Source organism: Asparagus officinalis, chromosome 5 (assembly GCF_001876935.1).
Source record: "Asparagus officinalis chromosome 5, Aspof.V1, whole genome shotgun sequence".
NCBI lineage: Eukaryota > Viridiplantae > Streptophyta > Magnoliopsida > Asparagales > Asparagaceae > Asparagus > Asparagus officinalis.
This window is the reverse complement of record NC_033798.1, coordinates 3,287,461-3,308,769: the sequence shown is the minus strand read 5'-3', so window position 1 is coordinate 3,308,769 and position 21,309 is coordinate 3,287,461. Positions and strand designations below refer to the sequence as shown.

The 21,309-nt window shown below is 33.1% G+C and overlaps 2 protein-coding genes across 2 annotated transcripts in view; one reads left to right on the top strand and one right to left on the bottom strand.

Annotated features, from left to right (window-relative positions):
• LOC109842765 (ATP-dependent Clp protease proteolytic subunit 5, chloroplastic) overlaps window positions 1-3,702 on the top strand; it is a 16,484-nt gene extending 12,782 nt beyond the window's left edge. The window contains exons 7-8 of the mRNA XM_020411645.1: window positions 1-72; window positions 3,478-3,702. The exon at window positions 1-72 is cut by the window's left edge and continues 11 nt beyond it. Of these exons, the coding sequence (XP_020267234.1) occupies window positions 1-72; window positions 3,478-3,702 (297 nt within the window). The remainder of the gene's footprint in view (window positions 73-3,477) is intronic.
• On the bottom strand, window positions 7,961-20,949 carry LOC109842674 (ubiquitin-conjugating enzyme E2 32). Its single transcript, XM_020411519.1, has 5 exons — window positions 20,758-20,949; window positions 19,166-19,297; window positions 18,970-19,054; window positions 8,905-9,068; window positions 7,961-8,576 (listed from the first exon to the last, which is right to left on the bottom strand). Exons 1-5 carry the CDS (start codon window positions 20,863-20,865, stop codon window positions 8,154-8,156), a joined length of 912 nt encoding a protein of 303 aa, XP_020267108.1. The 5' UTR covers window positions 20,866-20,949; the 3' UTR covers window positions 7,961-8,153.

Genomic DNA, 21,309 nt, shown 5'->3' with positions numbered 1-21,309 from the left:
CCAAACTCGAGAATAATGATTCACCAACCTCTTGGTGGTGCTCAGGGTGGCCAAACTGATATTGATATTCAGGTATATCCTGAAATTATACCACATGATAAACTTCATTTTATTCTACATTATTGACTCTTCAATATATTTGAAAAATAGAAAATATCAAGTACTCCAGGTCCATTGCATTAATGGTTGCACTCAAAAGTATGTTGATCAATGCACTAATCTTCAAGTCCAACAATCACATCACTTTGGTGCACTATTACTGCAATGGATCAAGACCACAAACATGGTTTATAATCTGCAAAAATTTGCTGAATTTCTAAAGTTTTATGGACTATTAGAACTCATAATCTCGTTCGTTTCGGCCAAATCACAAATTGCACTCCTGGGTAGAATATTTTATTCTTGCTAAAAAAATTATATATTTTACTTTTAACCCAAAATTTTGACTGTTTTCGACCAAAAATTACCTTAGATTATAACCCATTATTTTGGCTGTAGTTGACCAAATCACAAATTGTTGTCTAGCTTAGAATGTTCTATGCGGTTTGAAAATTTTGAATTTCTATGGATAACAACCCATAATTTTAGGCTTTTTTATCAAATCACAATTTATTGTCTCATATAGAATATTTTATGCGTATTTCAAATTCTGGAATTTCTGTGGACTATAACCAATGATTTTGGCCATTTTTATCCAAATCGCAAATAGTCGTTCCCAAAGAATATTTTATAGATACGCCAATTTTTTTTGAATGTTTGTGGATCTGTACGTATGATTTCGATCAATGAAATCAGAAATTTCCATCCTTCGAACAAAATTTTATGCATATCATAAAATTTTTAATTCCTGAATAATTTTTGTGTTAAAAACTCTTGAATTAATGTACAATTATAACCACGATTTAGACCGTTTTCCATCAAATCACAAATTTGTCCCAACATATAACATTTTGTCTATTCAAAATTCCTGAATTTCTGCAGACTATAACCTATGATCTTGATCGTTTTGGACCAAGTTGCACATTGTCGTCCCGGATAAAATAATTTATATCTATTTCAAAAAATTTCAATTTATATGGATTATAATCCTTTACTTCGTCTGCTTTCGACTAAATAAAAAATTACACTCCCATATAGAATATTTCATCTCTAATCAAAATTTCCAGGACATTTGCGGAGTATAATCCATAATTTTGGCCGTTTTCAACCGAATTACAAAGTTTCATTCCTCCAATAGATTATAACTAGTGATTTTGGCTGTTTTCGACAAAATGGTTTTGAATGCATAGAATATTTTATTCCTACTCCAAAACTTTTTAATTTTTGTGGGTTGTAATCCATGATTTTGGTTTTTTTTACAAAATGAAAAATTCTATGTAGAAAATATTTTATGCATGCTCTAAATTTCCTAAATTTGTTTGAAACTGTAACTCATGAATTTGACTGTTTTTAACCAAATCACATATTGCCATCGGCATAAAATATTTTATGCGTACTTCAAAATTTTTAAATTCCTATGGATTATAATCCATGACTTTGGTTGTTATGGACTATAAATCACAAATTGATGTTCCGCATGGAATATTTTATGCATATTTCAAAATTTTTAAATTTATGTGTATAATAATATATAATTTTGGTTGTTTCCACCGAATCACAAATTCCGGTCCTGCATAGAATATTTTATGTGTATTTCAAAATTTCCTGATTTTTTTGGACTATAACCATTATTTTGATTGTTTTCAACCAAAATCACAATGTGTCATCTCGTATAGAATATTTTCTGCGAACTCCAAATTTCCATATTTATGTGGCTGACTCATGATTTTGGACATTTTTCACAATATCACAAATTGCCATTGCACGCAGAATATTTTATGCATACGCAAAAAGTTCCCTAATTTATGTGCATTTTATTCCATGATTTTGATAGTTTTCAATCGAAATCTCAAATTGCTATCTAGCATAAAATACTTTATGCGCACTTCAAAAGTCATGAAGTTTGTGCATTATAACCAACAATTTTGGCCATTCAACCAAATCACGAGTTGTGGTAACGCATATAATATTTTATTCTTACTCCAAAATTTTTAAAAATTTTTATGGACTATAACCCATAATTTTGGTCATTTTTGATAAATCGCGAATTGTACTCCTGCATAGAATATTTTATTTCTACTCCAAATTTCCCGAATTTATGTAGACTATAAGACATGATTTTGTATGTTCTCGACCAAATTACAAAATTTCATCTCATCGTAGAATATCTTATGCTAATCCAATTCCCTATTTTTGGACTATAATCCACGATGCTTGTTTTCGACCATATCACATATTGCCTCCCTGCATAACATAGTTTATGCGAACTCCAAATTTCTCGAATATTTGTGGATTATAAATATATTATCCTTCATCTTGGTTGTTCAACCAAATGACGAATTGATGTACCTCATAGAATATTTTATTCATGCTCCAACATTTTTGAATTTCTGCGGAGTACGTAACCTATTATTTCGGCTGTTTTCGATCAAATCACATATTGTTGTCCTGTGAAAAATAATTTATGCGTGCTCCAAATTTATCAAAATTTTGTGGACTATATAACCTTTAATTTTTTATGTTTTCTAGCAAATCACAAATTTTTGTACTGCATAGAATATTTTTTTGTGTTCTCCAAAATTCTTGAATTTCGATGGGCTATAATTCATGATTTTGGACGTTTCTGACAAATTCAAAAAATATCATTCCACAGAATATTTTGTGTACTCCAAAACTCTCGAATTCTGTGGACTATAACCCATGATATTGGTCATATTTTTATCAAATCACAGATTCTCGTATCCCACAAAATATTTTATGCGTTCATCAAATTTCTGAATTTCTATAGATGATAACCCATTATTTTGGCTGTGTTTGACCAAATCATAAATTGCAATCTCGTATAGATTATTTATGTCAACTAAAACATTACTGAATTTCTATGGATTGTAACACTTGATTTTTTTTCTGTTTTCGACCAAATCACAAATTTCATCCCATCATAGATTATCTTAAGCTACTCCAAATTTCCGAATTTTTTGGACTATTAACTCATGGTTTTGATCGTTATCGACCAAATTACAAATTGCCGTCCCATATAAAATAATTTATGCACTCCAAATTTTACAAATTTTTGTGTACTATAACCCATAATTTTTGTACTGCATGGAGTACTTTATTCGTACTCATCCCGAATTTATGTGAACTAATGATTTTGGCCATTTTCAAGCAAATCACAAATTGTCGTTCCAAATGGAATATTGTTTGCATATTTTACAACTTTCGAATTTATGTGGATTATCCTGCATGGTTTTGGTCAAAAATACGTTTCTCGTAAGAAATGTACTTAGTTGTGCTGTTAAGCCAATATGATGTTTGTTTTCTGTTTTTTTTTTCAATTTGCTGAGAATTTTTATTGAAATCTGCAAAAATTATCAGGCAAATGAAATGCTGCATCATAAAGCCAATTTGAACGGCTACTTATCCTATCATACTGGCCAAAGCCTAGAGAAGATCAATCAGGACACTGATCGTGATTTCTTCATGAGCGCGAAAGAAGCCAAGGAGTATGGCCTCATCGACGGTGTGATAATGAATCCTTTCAAAGCCCTTCAGCCATTACCAGCTACCGAGCAAGAAGGTTCAGCTACTGCTGTTAGTTAACTTTTTTTTTTTTTTTTTTTTCCTGCATGGTTTTGGTCAAAAATACGTTTCTCGTAAGAAATGTACTTAGTTGTGCTGTTAAGCCAATATGATGTTTGTTTTCTGTTTTTTTTTTCAATTTGCTGAGAATTTTTATTGAAATCTGCAAAAATTATCAGGCAAATGAAATGCTGCATCATAAAGCCAATTTGAACGGCTACTTATCCTATCATACTGGCCAAAGCCTAGAGAAGATCAATCAGGACACTGATCGTGATTTCTTCATGAGCGCGAAAGAAGCCAAGGAGTATGGCCTCATCGACGGTGTGATAATGAATCCTTTCAAAGCCCTTCAGCCATTACCAGCTACCGAGCAAGAAGGTTCAGCTACTGCTGTTAGTTAACTTTTTTTTTTTTTTTTTCGTTGTATTATTAATCATTATGTCGAACGTTTCTACAATCAATTTTATTGCCTTGCAAGTTAGTCTTTTTCCGTGTTGAGATGTTTTGTTACTTTGGTAAAGCCGTAACCGGAAGCAGAATGTAGCTCTATTTGTCCCAGGAAAAGCTGTGTACCATGACTGCCATAAATTGGTATAATCAAAGTTATCATCTCTTTGCACCGTCTTTGAAAGGTAAACGGCTTATCGCTTGTCATTTTATTTTGCATATTAAGCATGTGCTGATCTTTGCTTTTATGCAACGAAGTGGTGCCCCATGCTAAGAATACCGTATTAGCGTGAGCTAGGCACTTTTATTGCCTATAATTTACATTTGATACCGGTGCTGGTACAGTCTCTCTCTCTCTCTCAGTAAAAATTCATTGGTGCCGGGTGTTTGATGTTATATTGTTCACATCCATAGATAAACAATTATGAGGAGCCAAATTTTATTATTTCATGAGTTACAACCTACAATTTTTGGTCATTTTTATTCTTTTCAACCCATTTGCATATATTTTCGCAAAGAAATTTCACGTTTTATTGAGCTAGAACCCACAATTATTGGCCATTTAGTCATTTTGGCTCAATGACAAATAATTTTATGGAGGCCAAAATTCATGATTCATGAGCTATAACATGCGATTTTTAGCCATTTCAGTTACTTAGACCAAATTTAAAATAATTTTATAGAATCTAAAATTTACGATTTCATAAAATATAATGCATGATTTTTAGCCATTTTAGTCACTTAGACTAAATTGTAAATAATTTAACAGAATTCAAAAATCACGATTTCATGAGTTGTAACGCACAATTTTTGGTCAATTTTAACCTTTTTGACCCATCTTGACCCATCTGCAAATAATTTCATATATAAATTCATAATTTCATGAGCCCAAATACTTAGTTTTTTGACACTTTTAGCCTTTTAGGCCCACGTAAACAATTACACGGATGCCAAAATTCACGATTTTATGAGTTATAATCTATAATTTTTAGCCATTTTTAGTTATTTCTAGCCAATGGTAAATAATTTTGTCTAACTCTGGAATTCGTGATTTCATGAGCTGTATTCCATGATTTTTGGCTATTTTAGTCCTTTCAACCCATTGACAAATAATTTTTTGGAATTTAAAAATCATGATTTCATGAGCTATAACGCACGATTTTTGGTCATTTTTAGTCATTTCGACCCCTTGGTAAAAAAAGAAATTCGTGGAGACCATGATTTTATGAGCTATAACGCAAGATTTTTGACCATTTTAGTCATTTCGATCCATGAACAAATAATTTCATGGAAGCTATATCCCATAATTGTTTGTCTTTTTTTAATTGTTTCTACGTTTTACCAAATAGCTTCATGGAGTCTAAAATTCACAATTTCATGAGCTATCACCTAAGATATTTGCTAATGTTTAGCCGTTCACACCCATTGGTAAACAATTTTGTGGAGGCAATTTTTTTTTTTTTTGGAGTCATAAGGTGTCATTATTTTTCATTTGCACAAAACCAAATATAAATGAACAAAATCATTTGCCATTGGGAAAAATGAGAAAAATGGACAAAAGTCATGGATTATAGTTCATGAAATCGTGAATTTTGAAACCTTTATAATTATTTGCCATTTAGTCAAAAAATTTAAAAATGAACAAAAAATCGAGGTTATAGCTGATGAAAATAGTAAATTTTTAACTCAATGTAATTATTTCCTATTTGGTCAAAATAAATGAAAATGGAAAATCATGGGTTGTGGATTATGAAATCATGAATTTACGCTCTTGCATAAGTATTTGTCATTTGGTGGAATATGACAAAATTGAAGAAAAAAAGGAGGGGGATTATAGCTCATAAAATCATGAATTTTCATCTCTTCATAATTATTTACTATATAGTCAAAATGACGAAAATGGACAAAAATCGTGGGTTAAGCTCATGAAATCTCAAATTTTGAACGTCATAAATTATTTGTCATGTGGCTAAACTGAGCAAAAATGGACAAAATCACGGATTAAAGCTCTTGAAATCTTGAATTTTAAACTCCCCATAATCATTTGTCATTTGGTCCAGACAATCAGAATTGAAAAGAAAAATATTGTTTATAGCTAATGAAAATTGTAAACTTTGAACTCTGTATAATTAACTCATGTTAGCTAGAAAAAAAGGGCGAAAATCGTGGCTTATAGCTCATGAAATCATGAATTTGCACTCTTATATAATTATTTGTCATTTGGTAAAAATCAACATAAATGAACAAAAATTGTGGTTATTTGTCATGAAATGGTGAATTTTAAACTCCACAAATTTATTTTATATTGGGTCAAAATGAGCTAAAATGGACAAATATCATGGATCATAGCTAAACTGGTAGAAACGATAAAAAATAAACGAAAATCATGGGTTATTGTTCATGAAAATTGTGAATTTTAAACTCCATTTAATTTTTTCTTATTTGATCAGAACGAACTAAAATGAACGAAAATCATGGGTTATAGCTTATAACATCGTGAATGTTTTGCTTTTGTGTAAGTATTTGTCATTTGGTTAAAATGAATAGGAATCATTGGTTATAGCTCATGAAATCATATATTCTGAATTTCGTAAATTATTTGCCATTAGATCATAATGAGCAAAAATGGAAAAAATCATAGTAACTCATAAAATTATGAATTTTGACCACTGTATAATTGTTTATTTGGTCAAAACGATCTAAAATGAAAAAAAATCATGGGTTATAACTCATGAAAAACGTGAATTTTGAACTATGCAAAATTACTTACCATTTTGTTAAAATGAGCGAAAATCGTGGTTTCAAGCTCATGAAATCATGAATATTGCGCAGCATTTTGTTAAAATGAGCACAAATGAGCGAAAATCGTGGTTTCAAGCTCATGAAATCATGAATATTGCGCAGCGAAAAAATTGAATAAAAATTGTGAATTATAACTCATGAAATCATGTATATTTCACTCTTGCTTAATTATTTGACATTTGATTGAAATGAACAAAAATCATGAGCTATAACCCTTGAAATCGTGAATTTTAAACTCCATAAAATTCTTTTTCATTGGGTCAAAATGAGCGAAATTAGATAAAAATCGTGGGTTATAGCTTATGAAATCATGAATTTTAAACTATGCGAAATTATTTCTCATTTGGTTGAAATGATAAGAAATGAACAAAAATCATAGAATATAGCTTATGAAAATAGTGAATATGTGACTCCCTTTGACTATTTCTTATTTTGATTGAAACAAACAAAAACTAACAAAAATCATGAGTTATATATCATAAAATCATGAATATCGTGCTCTTGCATTATCATTTACCATTTGATCGAAATGTATAAAATTGAAAAAAAAGCATGGATCATATAACTCGTAAAAATGTGAATTTTGGACCCTGCATGATTATTTACCATTTGATCAAAACAGCTGAAAATTAATTAAAAAAATCATGGATTATAACTCATGAAATTATGAATTATGAATTCCTGCAAATATAAAAAAAATGAAATGAATATTGTCATATCATTCTTAGATATAAACGTTTATTTCTTCTTTTTCTTTTGGATACTCTCATTCTTGTTACTGTAAGACCCAAACAAAGACTTACTCAAAGTCTTAGCAAATAGATAGAAGCGCACAAAACATTTTCCTTTTTCTGACCTAATGATGACATCCGTCTAATTTTCTTTGAACCGGACTCATCAAAATTTGCGCTCGGTTTTATGTGACTTTATCGCATGCAAACGCATTTCGTTTATCAAGCCACAAAATTGAGGGTACATAAGAACGGTCACGTTTCCGTGTAAATTACAAAACTTGCCAATGAAGACAACACAAAAAGTGGGGGAAAAACTTAAAACATCATTCACGTTATATAGAATTAACAGAAAGGTACATAATTAAAGACGTTGATTCTATATGCAAGAAAGAGCATATGTATATGTAGGCAACTATATACGAATCAATACAGCAATCTCCATATTAATATAGAATTATATGAATAAGCCAGCACCTCTTCAGCTCTTTACAAGCCCTCCATAAAACCAGGGATCCCATGAGACTTCACATACTTCTTCACCAAAAGGATAACAATAGCAACAGCCAATCCAAAAGCAGCAACAGAGAAAAGACGATCGCTCTTAGGCTGCTGCTGAGCTCTGCCAGCAACAACTTGGCGCTGCTCACCAGCCTCTCCCCCTTCCCTCGACACTCTCACTCCAGCACTGAAGCTAACTCTCAAGGGCCCAGCTGCTGCATCAACACGGAGCTCATGCACGTTTTCCTCAGGCCTTCGCTCTAATTCTCTGTTTGGATTATTCTCAGGGGATTCTGCTTCGTTAGGGTCGGGATTATTTTGGGATTCTTCACCTGTAGGGTTTGTACTAGGTTCACTGGCAGAGGTGAGTTGAGGGACTGGGGGAGCTTTACTGAGCATATACTCATGAATCTGTGATCAGTTGCAATATATAAAGTCAAAAAGATGGAAAAACATTAACAAAGGGGGTTAATTTCAAAAACATCCCTAAACTTTGGGGGGGTTGAACTTAACCCCCTAAACTTTAAAATTTTCCCAATAGACACCCTGGCAGTGTTAATGGCTTAGTCATAAGGGGGTGTATAAGATTTTTACAGCATCCATTAACACTATTTGGGGCTCTGTTGGGAAAATCTTCAAGTTTAGGAAGGGTATTGCGGGACACCCCAGAGTTTTGGGGGGTTTTGTGAAAAAAAATGTTCAGATTGGTGATGTGCTTGAAAAATAGTAAAGACTTTACCTGGTCGATTAGTTTTTGCCGTTCTAGGGTGCCATATTTGGGCGGTGCTTCGCGAGACTTGATGGCGAGTTTGCGCCTTTCTTCCTTGCTGTAATCGAGTGAGCCAAGCGCCCCACCAGGGATCGTCGGCATGAATGCAATCAAGGCGACTAATGCCGTGCGCACTGGAAGAGAAAATAATGCATTAGAAATTTCGTATCAGTCTGCGTTTGATAGATTATTCAGCAGCTTGACTATTGAAAAACAAGAGCAGCATCATGCAGTGCAAGTACTGGCGATTTCTCAAAATAATAAAGAGTTCATAACATATCCTTGACCCTGAATACTTCACAAAAACATTATCAGTATACATTATTAATAATCTAAATGAACATTGAAGAAAATTCAAGATCCTCAACAGTAACTGCAATTAGTAACCATACTGCTTTTAGCTACATGAATGATATGTTTTCGCAGACAGCACAATACCACCGGAAGGTAGAAATCATGGAGAACAATACCACCTTAGCTGTGATTAGTAACCATTATACCGTATCACTACATGAAAGATATCGTTTACCAAACAGAACAAACAATACCATTGGAATTGGCAGAAACCGTGTCCTTGATTTGTTTAGGAGTTACCAAATTTAATAGTCCTATAATTAGAGGTTAACATCTCCATCTATCAAGCTTTACCTAAATGCCCTCACACAAGGCTTGCTTGTCCTGTCACTAAACTTAATGATGTGGATTCTTGGAATGCTTGAAATACAGTCTGCCTTCGCAGCTAAAGAATTCTGAATCAGATATTCAAATTTAGATATAGATAAATAATTAGATTTGCAGGTTAAAACGAAAAAAAAAATGACAAAAATCATGGGTAATAGCCTATGAGAATCACAAATATTGAAGTTCACATAATTAATTGCGGTTGGGTTGAAATGAACAAAAACCATAGAATTATAGCCCATAAAAATCACGAATTTTGATGTATGTATAATCATGTCATTGGGATGAAACGAATAAAAATTACCATAACCGTGAGTTATTAAGATTGCGAACTTTGAAGTAGTCATAATAATTATCACTTGGCCGAATGTAACGATAATAGGCAAAAATCGTGAATATAGCCGTGAAAACCAGGAATATTGAAGTTCGCACGATTAATTGCTAATTTGCTATTGGTCGGGAACAAAAAAATGGATAAAAATCATAGACTATGGTCCATGGAAATCACGAATTTTCAATTACGCATACTTAGTTGTCATTGAATCGAAAAACAAAAATTGAGAAAAATCATGGGTTATAATAACCCATGAAATCACAAACTTTGAAGTACACATTCTTAGCTATCATTATGTCAAAAAAATTAACAAAAAAGCGTGAGCCATTATTCTATAAAATCGATTATTTTAAGTACGTACTTTCTATTGAAAAACGTTATTATAATCTTGTCTTGTCACCCATTAGAAACACAAATCTTGTAATCCTAACTAAATTCCATTCGATCTAATGAACAATAACGGACAAAAATCTTAGTTGTAGCCCATGAAAATTGCAAATGTCTGAACTTTGCACAATTAATTTCTATTGGGTCGGAGCACACACATATACTTGTATGCTATTTAGTCAAAGAACCAAAACTATTAAAAATCATGGGCATAAGCCCATGAAAATTGCGAATTCTAAACTATGTATAATTACTTACCATTAGGACTAAACAAATAAAAATTATCAAAACCATGGGTACCCATCAAAATCACGAATTTCGAAGCAATCATAGTTAATTATCATTGGGTCAAATAAATGATTAGACAAAAATCGCACACTATATCCCATGAAAATCACGAGTATTGGAATTCCCACAATTAATTCTTATTGGGTTGAAAAAATAAAAATTAACAAAAATGACGGATATAGCCAAGAAAATCACAAATTTTGAAGTATGCATACTTATTTCTCATTTGGCCTGAGAAAAAAATCACAAAAGCAATGTCATACCCAATGAAAAATATGGTTTTTATGAAAGAAAGCTAAATTATAACTTGGCCGAAACTAACAAAAATGGACACAAATCATGGATTATAGCCATGAATGCTACAAGTACTAAAGTTCACAAAATATATCGCGCTTTTAGGTAAAAAAAAAAAGACTATAGCCCATAAAACTAGTGAATTTTAAAAACGCATACGTAGTTGTCATTGTGTTGAATAAAGAAAATTGACAAAAAAACTGAGGGTTGTAGACCATGAAAACTAAATTTGAAATACGTACAAGTTATTGCCAATAGGACGAAACCAAAATAATTATCATAATCATAGGTTATAAGGCATCAAAAACGCAAATTTTGAAGTAGACATAATTAATTGTCATTGTCTCACATGAACGATAATGGACAAAAATCGTGGACTACGTTGCATACAATCACAAATTTTGAATAAAGCACAAGCAATTAGGTCAAAGGATGAAAATTGAAAAACAAATTGTGACCAACAATTTATGAAAATTGCCAATTTTGAAATGTACGCCCAACTAATTGTCAAGTTAAAACAAACAAAAAGGGCAAATCTCATAGGATAAACCCTTGAACAATTAGGGCTTGTTTGGATTGAGGAGAATGAGGGTGAAGGGAAGTTAGGGGAACCATTCACCTTGTTTGGGAACACTTAGGAGGTGAAGTTAATTCACCCTAGTTCCCCTTGGTTCACCCCCTAATACTATAAAATTTGTTACCCCCCAAATTGGGGTGTAACCAAGGGGAAGGGAACTCCCTTCCCTTCCCTTCTCTCAGTTTCCCTTAACTTCCCTTCACCCCCTACAAATCCAAACATACCCTTAAGTTAAAGGTACGCATACTTAGTTGTCATTGGATCAAAGAACAAAAATTGGCACAAAAAACCATGAAAATCTAATTTTTAAAATCAAGGATAACAAAAACAATTAAGTTCAAGGTACGCATACTTAGTTGTCATTGGATCAAAGAATGAAAATTGACAAAAAAACACACTTGAAAATCCAATTTTTTAAATCACGGATAACAGCCTATGAAGGTCACAAGTTTTGAAGTATGCATAAGTATTTGCAATTAGGCCGAAATGAACAAAAATTGAAAATAATTGTAGGTTATAGCCCATGAAAAAGGCAAATATTAACACCATTAATTGTTGTCGAAAATAGACAAAGGGTATTTTAGCCCATGAAAAATCACTTTTAAAGGACACATCCTTATCTACTATTGCGTCGCAAAACGAAATTTGACAAAATTTGCAAGTTATAAACTCATGAAAATCGTGAATTTTTAAGTACGCACAGTTCCTTACTATTGGGCCAAAACAGAGAAAAATTACCATAATCGTCGATTATAACTAATGGGCGATTAATAGCAAATTGGACAGAATGAACGACAATGGACAAACAAGGCAACTACGGTCATAAGGCCAAATGACACTTCAACACCACAATGTCTTCCCATTTTGGCACTTAAATACCATAAGTTGTTTTTTGTGGCACTTAAATATCATAAGTTCTCCTCTGTCAAAGCACTCTCGACGCTATAGCCTCCTCGATTAGTCTACTCAAATAAAATCATCTCCATGTGAAACCAAAAAAAACCCTAGAAACCCAAAAAAGTTCCGCCTCAACAATTTTCTAATTTTAAATTCTTCTCAAGCACTTTCAATCAATGTAATGGAAAGTGGATTGCGTCCCGTAGCAATGAGGCAATGCTAAGGCTATTTTGGGCTATAATGGCAAAAAACAACAAAAAGCGCAAAATCAAAAAGTGATTCAGTTTAAATATGTATAAATATTCAAGAATAATAAGAAAATTTTAATAAAAATCTAAAAGTTCTATGAATGCATATTTTATGATTTATAGAGCTACAAGGCATGGAATAGACGTGTGAGAATCGCATAACATTAACAAAAGTACTGTGCTGAGGCGGCGATAAGAGAGTTGGGGAGGTGGTGGAGCTCGAAGATGCTGAGGCAAAGAAGAGATGCTTGAAGATACTGAGGAAGCGGCGCTAAAGGAGCTTGAAGCAAAGGAGTTGGTCGATGCGACAGTAGAAGAGTTTCAAGATGAGAAGGTGGTGGAGGTAGTGGTAAAGAGGTTCGGAGATGAGGCGACAATGAGGGGCTCAGATATGAGTGGTGGAGGTGCCAAAGTTGGAGTGGAAGAGGAGGTGAATGACGATCTAGAGTTTTTCTCTCTTCATGTTTCCATTCAAATCAGAGTGGTGAGAGAAATGAAGCAGGAAGAGTTAAATAAATGATCGGTTTTTAGCTCGGGTTCATGTAAAAAAATGAAGACTTAATTGCACTTAAATGCCCTATAACTTCCTTGACCTTGCACTTGAATGCCCTATAGTATCAAGCCAAACAAAAAAAATACCCCAAAGTAATTACGTGTTGCAAATGAATGGCCCATAGTTTAAAAAAACCAAGATGGCATTATCTTTTATCTACATCACATAACAGTGTACTAAAGTGAAACTCTTAGAAACTTTAGGGTATTTAAGTGAAGCCGTTTACAAAATGAGGCATTTGAGGGCATCAACTTGCAATATTTTAAAACTTTGGGGTATTTATTTGCAAAACTTAAATACTTTGGGACATTTTTTTAATGGTTTGAAGAAAAAAGGTCACTTTAAGTGCAAGGTCAGGCAAACTATAGGTCATATAAGTGCAATTGCGCCACAAATGAATGCAAATAAAAATTGAAAAGCGCTATTTGCTACTAAGTCGTGTTATTTGCTACTATTGAGAGCAAATAATGCAAACTCCGCTAAACTCAGTTGCTATTACCAATAGCGTAGCAAGGAAGTGCCTCTACCGCTCTGGTGCTCTGCTTTGTATTTGAACTCAATTGTTTTTGTTTATACACATTTAAAATTTTAATAGGATTTTGGATTGTTTGTTCCTAACGCTTTTTTCGCTTTGAAGCGTTTAAACCCAAGAAAGCTTAAGCAGTGCCTTACCGCTTTCCTCCGCTATCCACAACCATGTCGTGTGGGAGAAGATGACAAGGGATTAACAATGATGGTGTGGAGAAATTGAGAATAATGGAAGGAAATTGAGACAGGAGATGAAACTGAAGGAGAAATGGCTAAAATTACTTGTGAATGAGAACATTATTAGGATTAAAAAAGAGATTTGAGAAAATATTAGAGCCTCTTTTGACGGAGAAAGAAGAAGACCAGGAGATTAAAATCAACTATGGGAAGGGCATTTTTGTCCTTCTGTCAAAAAACTAATGGCAAACAACTTTAAATGCCATGAAAAACTAGGTATGCTACTTAAGTGCCAAAATGGGAAAACTTTGTGGTATTTAAGTGCCAATTAGCATAGCCATAATTATCGAATGATCAATAGTCTGTTACCTGAGTACTCCTAACCGAAGAAGCACTCGCAGATGACAAGTACATGTACCCTTATTCTTACCATCCTCCGACAATCCTAGCATATATAAATATAATTATTCTGGCAGGTACTCACGTATGCAATATACGTTCCAAGTTAAAACACTTCTCATACGCTTCTTAGACACATATCCTACACTTCACAAACACTTCCTAAAACTCAGTGGACATATGTCGGTTTTCAAACTATTATTTTAAAGGGTTGTTTGGACGTCTAGCTCAAAAAAAAAAGATTTCCAATTATAATGGACATAATAAAAGAGAAATAAAAATAATATAGGAGTTACAGTTCTCATAACACGTGAGTGAAAAACAATATTGATCTCCTATGAATTATTAATTCTAATATTTTATATGTATATATGTATGTGTATAAAAAAAATTATATAGTCGTGTCCCCGTACATTGCCTTCTACAAATTTGTTGTGTCATACATATACCCGTACTAGCACGACAACACTCTTACTCGTTTCAATGCAACTTAGATGATATTATATCATGAACATTAAAATTTGCTCAATCAGTTGTTGTTGGGTCAAAATGAACAAAAATGAACAAAAATAATAAAGAATGTTCCATGAAGATAACAAATATGGAAGTAAGCATACTTATTTGCCATCGACTTGAAGACGAAAACTGAGAATAATATATTTATAATAGCCTATGAAAATCATGAGTTATAGCCCATAAAAACAACGAATCGAATTGAGTTGAAGACAAAAACTGACAAAAATATAGGTTGTAATAACCTATGAAAATCATAAGTTATAGCCCATAAAAACCACGAATCAAATTTTGAAGTACATATAGTTTCTAGTCATAGGAAAGAAACTAAAAAATGACCATAATCGTGGGTTATAACTCTTCAAAATTGCAAATTTTAAAGTAGTCATAAATCATAATAATTGCTATCATTTCAAATGAATGATAAGAACAAAAATCATTATTAGCCATAAAAATCATCAATACTAATGTTTGCAAAAGTAATTGCTATTGGATCAAAAAGAACAAAAACGGATAAAAATCATGGGCTATAGTCCATAAAAATCACGAATTTTGAATGCATATTGATTTTCCACTGGATAAAAGAACAAAAATTGACAAAAATGATGGATAATAGCACATGAAAATTTGCCAGTTTTGAAACATACTAATTAATTCTCATTAGGTTGAAACTGACAAAAATGAACAAAATTTGTGGGATAAACCCCATGCAAATTGTAAAATTTAAGGTAAGTATACAAATGTCGTGTCATTTGGTTAAAAAATGAAACTAGACAAAATTCGTTGGTTATAGCCTCATGAAAATCATGACTTCCAGAAAAAGCTTAATTACCAATGGATCGAAATGAATGAAAAATGATTAAAATCATGGGTTATAACCCATAAAATCCCCGAACTTTCAAAATCATGAATTGTAGCCCACAAAATTCCCGAATCTTGAAAATCACAAGTAATAACTCATGAAAATCGCAAATTTGAAGTATGCATCATTTTTTCCTATTAGGTCAAAACAAACAAAAATTGAGTTGCCCATGAAAATCACAAATATTGTGTTTGCATAATTAATTGGTATTGGGTAGAAACAAACAAAAATTATCACCATAGCCCTAAAAGAATGTAAATTTTGAAAATCGAGGGTAATAACCAATGAAAGTCGCGAATTTTAAAGTACGCATAATTAAGTGCTAATGGGTCAAACTGACAAAATTGACAAAGATCATAGGATATAGCCCAAGAACATTGCAAATATTGAAGTTCACACAATTGTTATCGAGTCGAAATGAACAAAAATGGACAAAAATTATGGACATGAAAATTGTAAATTTTGAAATACTTACTTGTCATTAGGTTAAAGAACGAAAATTGTCGAAAGAAAAACGTGGGTTACAGCTAATAAAATAGTGTATTTTGAAACAAACAAAAATTGCCCCAATAATCGAATGACTGATAATCGACAAGCATCATATGGCTTATAGCACATGAAAATCGTAAATATTTAAGTTCTCACAATTACTTGTTTTCAGGTCAAAACCAACAAAAATAGACCCAAAATCATGGACTATAGCTTATGTAAATTACAGATTTTGAATTATGCCTACTTAATTGTCGATGGATTGAAGAACTGAAATTGACAAAAATCATAGGTTATACATCATATGAAAATTGCAAATTTTGAAGTATTATAATTACTAGTCATTGGAGTGAACGAACAAAAATTACTATAATCACGGGCTATAATCTATTAAAATCAAGAATTTTGAAGTAATCATAATTAGTTATCATTTGGTCAATTGAACGATTATGGAAAAAATCATGGGTTATAGCCCAAGAAAATGTGAATATTGATGTTCACAAAATTAATTGATATTGGGCTAAAACGAACAAAAATGACAAAATCATGGACTATAGTCCTTGAAATTCATGCTTTTGAATTACACATCTTATTTGTCATTGGGTCAAAGAACAAAAATTGACAAAAATCATGGTTTATAACCAGTGTAAATTTTAAATTTTGTATTGTATGCCTAATTGGTCTCCTTTGTTGAAATGGAGAAAAATGGACAAAATTTGGGGGATAATCCTTCAGTAATTGGTGATTTAAATAAACACATACTTATGTGTCACTAGATCAAAGAACAAAAATTGACAATCATTTCATGCGTTTTAAAGAAAGAAGTTAATTGTGATAATATCAAACCAAAAAATTGACAAAAATCGTGGATTTAGCCCATAAAATTCCTGGATCTTAAAAATTGTAGGCGACAACCCATGAAAATCATGAATTTTGAAGTATGCATAATTAATTGTCATTGGGTCAAAATGAACAAAAATTTTGACAAAAATCATGGGTAGCCCATGAAAATAATGAATTAGAAATCTGCATAAATAATTGCTATTGGATCAAAATAACTAAAAATGCATCCTCCTCTTGTGCTAAAAACATCTAGCACCACTTAAACACATACCTAGGCACTAGAGTAAGCGGCCAGAAACGCCTAGTGCTTTCTAAAATATTGACTCGGAGCATGCAGTAGCTAAAAGTAATTTCGTTAGCAGATTTTTTTATAGATCTTTAAAATGGTAAATCAAACTCTAGATTATGTTCGAGCTATTTGTTTTTTTTTCCCCATAAAAGATACACAGGGCATGCAACTTTCAGAAGCGCTGCTTGTATTAATGTCCATGTATAAAAGTTATCAGCCACATTTTTATCTAAAATAAAGGACATTTAATAATTCAATATGTTTAACTGATCAAGTTGATGGACAAAGAGTTGCTTAGATATCTGACCGCAAAGAGCTTGATATACCACCACGCTCATAGAGTCTACAAACCAACAGATAAGAGCAGACGGTGAAATTATCTTGCTCTCCCATAAGGTAACAAAGATGAGAAGAATATACCCCCACTATATAAAATGAAGAGATGTAACAGAACCTGTCATGTCATTTTCATTAGTCATAGGTCGAAACTAATGAGTTATGACAACAAGGATTACTCTTGCACCATGCTTGTACAAAATTTGGTAGACTGAAACTTTGGTGGTGTTCTAATACTATCAACATGCAACATATACAGTCATGCTAGACGGGGTGGAAACGGGTTGAATTTGTGTTAGATCTTACAAGATCCACTTGGAGATCGATTTTCAAATTGCTATATTTGGATAGTTGGATTTGGATAGTTGGATCCATTGCATTAAGAATACAATGCCAGCGTATCAATTGAAGAAATAATAGTAAGTTTTGATGTCTCTTTCATTAATCAAGTACTTGATGGAAGATAATATTAAATAACATTTTCGAATCCTGATAACAAAAATACTGATATATCAACATGCAAATACAGTCGACAAACCTAGAGATAAAGCAGACAATGAATTATAGTGCTGAAGATATTAACTGAATACATGGAGACCATAAGCAGTCAAATATATAATGGCAGTTCATCAATGCCAATTTTTTCAATCACGTCCATAGTCAAAGACAAACACTGAAATGATTTCTGGCAACAAAGATATTCCTTGTATCACCCAAATTACAAAGAAAAGAAAGGAGTATGAAATTTAGTAGGTGCTTATGAAATTATCAAGTTGAAAACATTTCATACCTTTACCCATTCCTGAGATCAGAAAAATCACTTTCAGAATCAAGCAATTGGATCTTGTTAGCTGGCTGGGAGCCATATAATAATTATGATATAAAAAAGCAGTATAAATCATGCTCTTGAAAACGAAACAAAAGGAAATATCACAAATGTATGTGACTCAGCACACACATGAAATCAATTATGCCTCAAAACACAACAACAAATTTAAAAATGATGGCGAAGGACATAATATTACATCGAATAAGAGGCACTTAGACATCTACTCCATGGTGGTCACTGGTCAAAATGATGTGTGCCAACCCAAATTCCAAATTAGAGAAGAATTTCTACTTCTAGGGTGTTGTATTTGTATAGTCTACAGATGGACAGATGATACTATATATTATGAAAATTTGGTGCAAAAATATAAGAACACTGAAACCAAGCAAGTGCATGTTTATTTCACTCCCAACTTTTATTATGAGGTATTATTTTCAGAATGCTTTAAATGAAACTCTTAGAAAATAAGGTAACATCCAATACTCCTGAAATTAAATGTAATATTGCATACCACTCCATGATGGCTGCCAATGCTCGGGATGATAATTTGATATGCTCAAGCATATCTTTGTTTGTGTTTCAAAGCGACCATTCGGCTGGAAAAACAAATAAAAATAGTTAACTAAAAGAATTGGAAATGGATGATTATAGATAAACCAAATAAACAACTATCAGGAGAAAAATTAAATATTAAATGGTGGTCTTACAGTTAGCAACATGAAAGATGGTGGCTTGAATGGATATTCCGTGGGCAATTGGATCCGCCCATGGAAGATTCCTCCCTCAAATTCAGTATCACGAGGCCCCCGAATTGCGAACTGCCACTCAAATATATCTTCCTGAAGAAAAAATGGCAGACATAAGATGAAGATTAGTAGAAAATTTTGGAAAGATCCAGCATTTCACTAATGCCATATCACTAAACTCCCGAACAACTACCAAAAAAGACCACATAGGATTACACAAGCCTCTTGACAACATATGGATTTCGGCTGATAGGGAAGAAGAGCTCTTTTACATTGAGATAGAGAAATCTCGACACAAATAAACAAAATTATCAAGCCCTTTGAGTTAACGGAATCAAACTCACACAGAGGAGAAGTTTAAATAAAAGCTTGAGTAGAATTTCGCATGTGATTGATTTCTAACACCTCCAGTAACTACAGAAGAACCAAGGCAAAGTACAGAAGGCCTATACAAAGCACCCAATACTTAAATCATTAAGCAGAAGGCAGTATTCTCTTTTTATTTTCCAAGAGAGAGGAAGAAACCTCAGAGTATATATGCTTAGATTTAATCAAAACTATGCAGAAGAAATAACTTATAGAACACTTTCGACACACCCATCTATCACCATAAAAGCATCAAATCCCAAAGGGAGAGAACATGCTCAACTAAAGATTAGAACTTCTCTACTATATATAAGACACCACTGGAAGAAATTTGAAGTTGAATAATGGGTCAGAACAGGAGAGAATCTTTAGTATTTTGACAGCCATGAATTTCGTAATTTCCTTCTGTTTCAATGTCTTGTCCTGTTTAAAACCTGACCATGAGGTTTTGTTTACATGCACACATGAAACAACCTGATTTCAAAGGAACTAACTAACAGTCTGAAAATAAACACATATAAGTATACGTCCCCTTGCCAACTTTACTTAGCGGGCTCAGCTACGATCAACTTAGACCAATTATTTAAGCCAGACTTTATGCTCAAATCTGAATTTTTCACGTGAGAAGCTTAGTATATACAAGCAATGTACTGCACATAAAGTCCAGTTATTCAAAGTACTAAATAACATCTGATCTGGAAAATCTAGAGTCTGGACGATCGCCTAAATTTCCAAAGCATCCATCCAAATTTTGGATTGACATAGAGAATCTAATAGCCCCACTTACGTCAGTACGAAATCTCATTACAGAACAAAAAAGCTCACATCTTTCCTTCAAATTCTAAAATATTACAAAAAAAATTAGTAATCCCTGGACTAGAAACAAAATAGATCGCAATTTGGGGAAAACTCAAACAATTAACACTAGAGCCGTAGAAACGTACGGATCGGCACCAAATTTACGGTTGGGGTTTGGGTCTTCTTTTGGAAGAAACGATGGATCAGCTCCAAAAATTTATTAGGGTTGTTTATTCAGGAGCAAAAAAAATTTGGGGACTTTTGGGCAAATCTCGAAGCATATCAAGCAATTATGAAGCCGAAAAGCTAGAATTAGACAGATCGGCTCCAAGTTTTAGGGTTAGGGTTAGGGTTTACTTTTAGGGGAAGGAGAAATTGGGGATTATTACCTCGAGAGGGAGACTCATGAAATCATCGGACGGATTCGACTGCATCTCCTTCACCTCCTGAAGGATCCGCTTCACCGCCGGGTTCTTCATGTTGTGCTTCTCCGCCATGGCCGGCGCACGATAAGATCCTCTCCCGCAGGCGCACGTTAGACACGACGACGAATTTTACCAGTGGGAAAAAAATCAGAAGGCAGAAACGGGAGAGATTGAACGCGCTCGCAGTTTTATACTGATTTAGGAATTATCGACGTGGATGCTTGCGATGGCGACACGTGTATACTTGTCAACGGTTCGATCATGATGTTTTCTTGAGCTTTGATACATGGATCCAAAATATGAGACCAATAGGAGGACAAGTGAGGTGTCCCTCTCCTATTGGATAATGAGTTTGTCATCATTAACCAACTCATTATCCAATAGGAGAGAGACACCTCACTTGTCCCCCCCTATTAGTCCCATATTTTGGGTCCTTAGGAATTTTTCTGTTTTCTTACCTTCGCTCTCTGGTTATGCGGCATTATTACATTGGGTGTTTTTTATCAGTAATTAAGG